General features: G+C 49.8%; 1 protein-coding gene across 1 annotated transcript; it reads left to right on the forward strand.

The window, feature by feature from the left end:
• Positions 1-4,864: 4,864 nt before the first annotated feature.
• LOC147527447 (olfactory receptor 14J1-like) lies at positions 4,865-5,398 on the forward strand. Its single transcript, XM_086623121.1, has one exon. It carries the CDS (start codon positions 4,865-4,867, stop codon positions 5,396-5,398), a length of 534 nt encoding a protein of 177 aa, XP_086479247.1.
• The last annotated feature ends 1,166 nt before the right edge of the window (positions 5,399-6,564 follow it).

Here is a 6,564-nt window from a genome sequence, read left to right on the forward strand (position 1 = left end):
GTGCTGCTTCCTCCACTCTATGCAGACCCCAAACTGTGTTTCAAACCACACACGCATGCAGAACCTCCTTACTGTCATCCTACAAACAGAGCAAAGCACACGTTACAGCCCTCACTCGATTTCACGTACTCTGGGTAGAAGAAACACACAAATCTAGGATGGTGTCTCTGGGCTGCAGGTAATCCTCATGGATTGAGAACCAGGAGACACAGTAGTTATGCACTCTGAGCAGCATGGCCTGAGGACCAGGGTCTCTCCCCTGTAACGGGTGTGGACAGTAAATACCACACTTCCTTTTGTCCTTAAAATTCCCCTAAATAACTACCCACCTCCCTTGCTCGAGCTGGATGAATAATGCATTTTATTTTTTTTTAGTGACTAAATTGAAAATGTGCATAAATAAAGAAGTATCCCAGTTCACTTTGAGGACTTTATTAAACAAAGAAAGAACTATTCTGATCCACTTCATACCAGTTCTTTCTTTTGTCCAGCCAGGAGGCTGGTACGTGTTCTGTGGGTTGCCAGGGAACTGAAGGCAGAACCAGTTTCAGTCAGCTCAGGCTAATTTGGCCTTGAAATCACCTCCTTCTTTTGATTTGTGAGACTGGCTCATTGCCAATGGCTTCTGTGGAGACACTTAGAACCATCTGAGGTGAACCCCTCCCAAATCACCTCTGAGCCACTCCGCCTGGTTCCTTCTGCTACTCATGGGTAGAGAGACATTTCCCATTCATAGTTAATCACATCCTGAAGTGGCTGACTGTGTGCTCAGGACTGAGCAGATCTCCGTGCTGACCACAGAAAAGGACCTCAGCTCAGGTGCCTCATTTAAAGATTAAAGGTGATCTTAGGTCTTAATATATATTTTAAGTTCAGACCTAAGATTTTGACCTTAATTGAGACTATTGCTTGTGGATTCATCTGTGCAGAGCTCCTCTGATAAGTCACCCCCCTTCTAGTCTTTTTTCCATTGGCCAAGAGGACCACGTGTTCATCTGGAGGAAGAAAGATGGTACATGGAGAGAAAGAGATGATTTTAGAGTGATTTCAGCTGTCCACATGAAGTGGGATGAGTTATAGATCCTGAATACCTTTGGGGATATTTGGGGTATTTTCTTCTGCTGAATCAGAAGCGAGGCCAGATGATGGAGTCAGGAGCAGGTATTGTAATAAAGATGTCTATACTCGGACAGAATAGAGCCTCCCCTGTCAGGGAGCAAGAGCAGGGCTGCTCCCTACGGGAGGAAGAGCTGGGAGCCGAGGGACACACCGCGGCTGGACGCACAGGTGTCTCTCCAGCAAGGCCCCAGGCCCCAGTATCTGAGCAAGGCAAGCAGGACAGGCCTGGGAATGGTGGCCAGGGAGTGGATCCATTGATGAGGATGAGGTTCAGGTCCATTGATAACCAAGCTGGCCCATAGTGATAAGGCAGTGCCAAGATCAAGCCAGGAAGTCAATTTGCAGTTGAGGTCTGGATCAAAGGGCTTTAACTTCTTGTTCTTTCATCTCCCCTCGGTGCCTGCAGGCAGTGCCCTCAGCCCTGCTGGGCTTTGCAGAGGAGCTGCTCCTGGGCACAGCTGTCTCTGTGCAGCGCTGCCCGCTTGCCATGAGCTCCCTCCATCCCAGGAGCCCGGCCCAGCTCAGCAGCAGAGGACCAGCCCAAGGCAGCACCTTCTCTGCCAACTCTGGGCTCCCTCCAGGTGTCCCTGGGGCTCCAGGGGAACCTGCTGTGAAACAGGCTGAAGCAATCACTGGTGTTCCCTCCCTCAGCTGGGGAAAGACACTTCTTTTCAGTTCTGGCATTTCTCCTATCAGGAAAAGAGTCAGCTCCAAGAATCACCTTTTCTTGTCCCATCTTTAGACAGGACAGTCAGACAGGGACAAGGAGGGATCTCCTATAGAGGTATTAATTGGAATGATTCGAGTTGTGTGCCATAGGGAAACCTCATTCTCACTCTTCTGCTCTGTTTACTAGATCACCACTGACTGCCTTGGCAGTTGCTTCATGTTCAACCCCATGTTGCCTTACAGAGTTTGGGGTATCTCCTCAATTCCATATTCAGCTCCAGGCTCACAGAGCTGCATGAGATGCCAGGGCTTGCAGGAACACTAGAAGACTTACAGGAAAGCAATTCCCACTCAGAGCATGTGTGTGACAGACACCCAGACAGCATTGCAGGGAGGGTGATTTGCTGCCTGTGGCCATTGACTGTGGCCGTCAGTCAGAGGCCTCAGTCCTCAGATGCTGTCCAAGAGGCAGGGTTGTCCCTCCCCTACCCAACAGCTGCAGACATTGTATGGACATGAAACACATCACGCTGAGGTCTTTACTCACTCCCTTGATGATTCAGTCAAGGAGCACCCCAATCGTTTTCACAATGTGCCTGTATTCATCTTGTCTGGAAGGACAGCGTCCTGCAGGCACAGCAATGATCCTTCTAAAAACTCAGTTGAAACTGGAAAGGGAATGCAATGGGAATCAAGACGAGCTGTTGCTACATCAGGAACATTAAAGAAGAAACAGAGAGAATGTGGAAACAATGCTGTGTTTAGTAAGAGGAGGTGTAGATAGATCTATGCCCTCTTTGCCTCAGTTAGCAGCAGCGAGGTCTCCCAGGACTTAGAGCTTTGAGGCAGGACTCTGGAAAGGAACTGCCAGCAGTGGATGGGGATCGAGCCAGGGGTTACTTCAGCAAGCACCACCCTTCCCAGTTCATGGGATTGGCGAGGTTGCATCCAAGGGCACTGGGCAGCAAGCTCAGCTCATGTGGATGACTGAGCAGAGCCACCCCCAGCAGTGGGCATTCTCCACCTGCCAGGCTGGAGACGTCTGATTAGCACAGGAGGGACTTTCCTTCCTGCTGTATTCTCAGGACCATCTTTGTCCTCCTCCTCTTATCTGCAGACATCCACTGCTTTCCCTTTCTGGGCTCACACACGGTTGTAAGGATTTGCTAACACCATCAGGCTGTTTCTCACTGACATCCCCCGACCCTCTCTCCCAGACCTGCAACGGGCCCATCACTGCTGCTCAGGGCCATTCGCTCTTCAGCAGAGGCCTTGGGCTACCTGCGTCTTCCTGGTGAATATTACAGTCTTCCCGGCTCCCTCCAGAGCTCATGGTGAGACTTCTTGGCCATAACACAGCCTTTATGACCATCCCTGATGAAACAGTTGTCTTTTTATGATCATCTGTGCAGAAAGTATAGTCACAGAAAAGCACCAAATACATCCAAAAGGACACCGAGTGAAGTGTCAGTAAGAACCAGGTAAGCTACCCCCATGGCTGTGGCTTCCTGGCAAGGAGTCTGTCCTGAGAAGGGGATCCAGCCTCTGCTGCTCTCTAGGGAGGGAAAGTCCATGCCACCTGGGGACACAAAGGGTGACTTTTGCAAGACCACTTTTCATCTGAACCACTTCAAGTATGTACTTGTGGATGGGGTATCAAGCTGAATATTGCAAATACTGATTCAGTTGGCATTGCCCAAAGTGGCGACCACAGGTGCCGATCGCTCCCCTGCAGGCAGTTATTTTGAGACAGATTCATGCTTTTCTGGTGGTGGTGGTTGTAGATACCGATATCCTTAGGGAAATCAGATCAACACTTGACAAATAACTGAACAATGACCACCTTAGTGGCACTCCAGGGAACTGGTTCCTGTTTGTCAATGTCTCACTGTCCTTGTGCAGGGTGCGATATAAAAGGTGCTGAGCAGAGGGGGATAATCGCTTCTTCTGGCTGTGCTCCTGCTCATACAGCCCAGGATGCTGTTGGCCACCTTTTCTGCAGGCTCATGTTTTGCCTAATGAAAGTCAGGGACTACCAGAGCATTTCCCACAGAGCTGCTGCCCAGCCACGCCAACCCCTGGCCTCTGTCACTGCGGCCTGGAATTCTCCTGCTCTGTCCTTGGGTCTTTTAGAAGAGGTATGGGAGATTTGTTTTTTGCTTTCTCCAGTCGTGATGACATTCCAACATGTATCAGAGCAGCCCTGCTCTCGACATCCTTGGATTTGTCCCATCTGGTGCAACGGCCTAGTGAGGGTTGAGCTCACCTAAGTAACCCTGACTTGATCTCCATCCACTGCTGGATGTCACCTGGGGTTCTGCCTCTTAGGCAGACAGAATTGGCAGCGTTGCTGCTGAAGACAAAGGCCAAGAGGACCTCACACCTATCTCCACCTACTCTTAGTAAATTCAGCAGCGGCCACACATTATCTTCATTATTTCTTTAGCTGTTCCTGAAGTAGTAACAGCTCATTGTGGGGCCCTTGAACTCCCTTGCAAGTGTCAGCTCCAGGGAGCTCTGGCTTTGCTAAAACCAACCATATTTCTGAATTCCTCCGTTGTTTCAATTCCAGTATCCGCCTCTTGTAGGCTTCCTTTTTTCTATGGAGCTCCCCCTTGAGTTCTTTATTTCCCCAAGCTTCTCTCCTGATGTCTCTGCTTGTTTTCCTAACTACTGGTGTGGACAGTCTTGTCCTTGAAAGACTCTGTCCTTGAGGACCAGCCATACTGAGCTCTGCTGTCCTTCAGGATATATCCTTCAGGATATATCCTTAGAGGATATATGGGAGCTGCAGGTCCTCCACTTCTGGCTTTTCCTGGGCATCTACCTGGCTGCTCTCCTGGGAAGTGGACTCTTATCACAGCTGTAGCCTGTGACCACCACCTCCACACCCCCATGTACTTTTTCCTCCTCAACCTCTCTCTTCTTGACCTTGGCTGCATCTCCACTACACTTCCTCAATCCATGGTCAATTCTCTGTGGGACACCAGGGCCATCTCTGACTAGTGATGTGCCGCCCAGGTCTTTCTAGTCTATTTGTCTTCTTGATTGCAGCAGAGTTTTATCTTCTCACCACATGGCCTATGACCTCTATGTTGCCATCTGCAAACCCTTGCACTATTGGACCATCCTGGAAAGCAGAGTTTTTGTCCACATGACAGCAGCTGTCTGGGGCGGTGGTTTACTCACTTCTGTGCTGCACATGGCCAATACGTTTTCGCTACCACTGTGCCAAGGCAATGCTGTGGACAAGTTCTTCTATGAAATCTCTCAGATCCTCAAGCTCTCCAGCTCAGATGCCTCCCTCAGGGAAGTTTGGCTTCTTCTGGTTAATGTCTTTGTGGTCTTACAGTGTTTGATTTTCATTGTGCCGTCTTATGTGCAGATCTTCAGGGCTGTGCTGAAGACGCCCTCTGTTAAGGCATGGAGCAAAGCCTTTTCTACATGTCTCCCTCACCGGACCGTGGTGTCCTTGTTTATCAGCACTGCAGTGTTTGCTGACCTGAAGGCCCCCTCCATCTCCTCCCCATCCCTGGATCTTGTGGTGGCAGTTGTGCACTCAGTGGTGCCTCCAGCCGTGAACCCCCTCATCTACAGCATGAGGAACTAAGGAGCTCAAGGATGCCCTGCGGAAACTAATGACTGGAATCCCTTCAAAAGGCATCAACTGCCCATCCTCTGTACATCACTTGTGATATAACTCATGACAGGTCCAGTCTCTCTTTTGTATGTTTTGTAGTGTTTGATGTTGGTTTGGAGTTGGGGAGAGGCTTGTTTGGATTTGCTCTATGAAATTGTGATACTATTGCTCACAAAGAAACAGCATTATCCATTCCACTTCCAATTCATCATCCACCCTGACAGTTTGATTCATAGACTGTGTAAAAGAGAAGCCATGCTCTGTGGGTACTTCATCACAATAAAGGACACTGCAGTGAATAGATGTCTGAGCTCCTTCCTCTGAGACCTGTGTGAAGCTGAAGGCAAAGTGCCTGGGTGCAGAGGTGGAAGGAAGAAGACTCCCAGCACAGCAGCACTACCAGGGAGCATCAGCCTTGTTCTTTCCAGAGCTATTTGCTTTCCACTTCCCCCCTCTCCTCCTGAGCCTTTGTGTTGGAGTGAGGCCTGAGTGCTTTGGAGGCTCGGACACAGTCTCCTTATAGCCAGATTGGAGATACCTGGACTAAAGAAGTAGACAGTGAGATGGACAGGAGGATGACTGTGAAATCAGGCTCACATGTCACCAGTGGTACAGAGTCCTCCTGGCAGCCACTCACTATCGGCATCTCTCTGTGACCAGCACTTAGGCCAGCACTGTGGAACAACTTCATTATCTCCCTGTACGATGGGATGGAGCTCACCTGCAGCTCCTTTGGCAAGCCAAGGAGAGCTCTGAGCTCCCTCATCTAGTTCACCATGGCTCGAGCAGGAGAGGTGGACAAGACAATGTTCAAGTCTCTTCCAGGCTGAGTTCTGTCATGCCATGAATCTTCCCCTTGGACAGTTCACTGAAGATAGAAGAGGCAGAGGAAGGAGAAAAGACAGAGAGACAGAAGGAGAGAGCTAAAATATGACAAGGTAAATACAGTAGTGTCGTGGTTTAGCTGGCCGGCAGCTAAACTCCACACGCTGCCCGGTGGAAAGAGCACCTGCATGACCGTTGCTGAAGAGAGACAAGAGACGGGCAGCCAAGCAGAGCAGTGGGTGAACTCCAGCTGGGGCCAGCCGTGGTCCTTTCAGTACGTTAATTAAACCATTTCCCAAATGGGCTGTGTG

This window comes from Tauraco erythrolophus, chromosome 18 (genome assembly GCF_009769465.1).
Source record: "Tauraco erythrolophus isolate bTauEry1 chromosome 18, bTauEry1.pri, whole genome shotgun sequence".
Taxonomy (NCBI): domain Eukaryota; kingdom Metazoa; phylum Chordata; class Aves; order Musophagiformes; family Musophagidae; genus Tauraco; species Tauraco erythrolophus.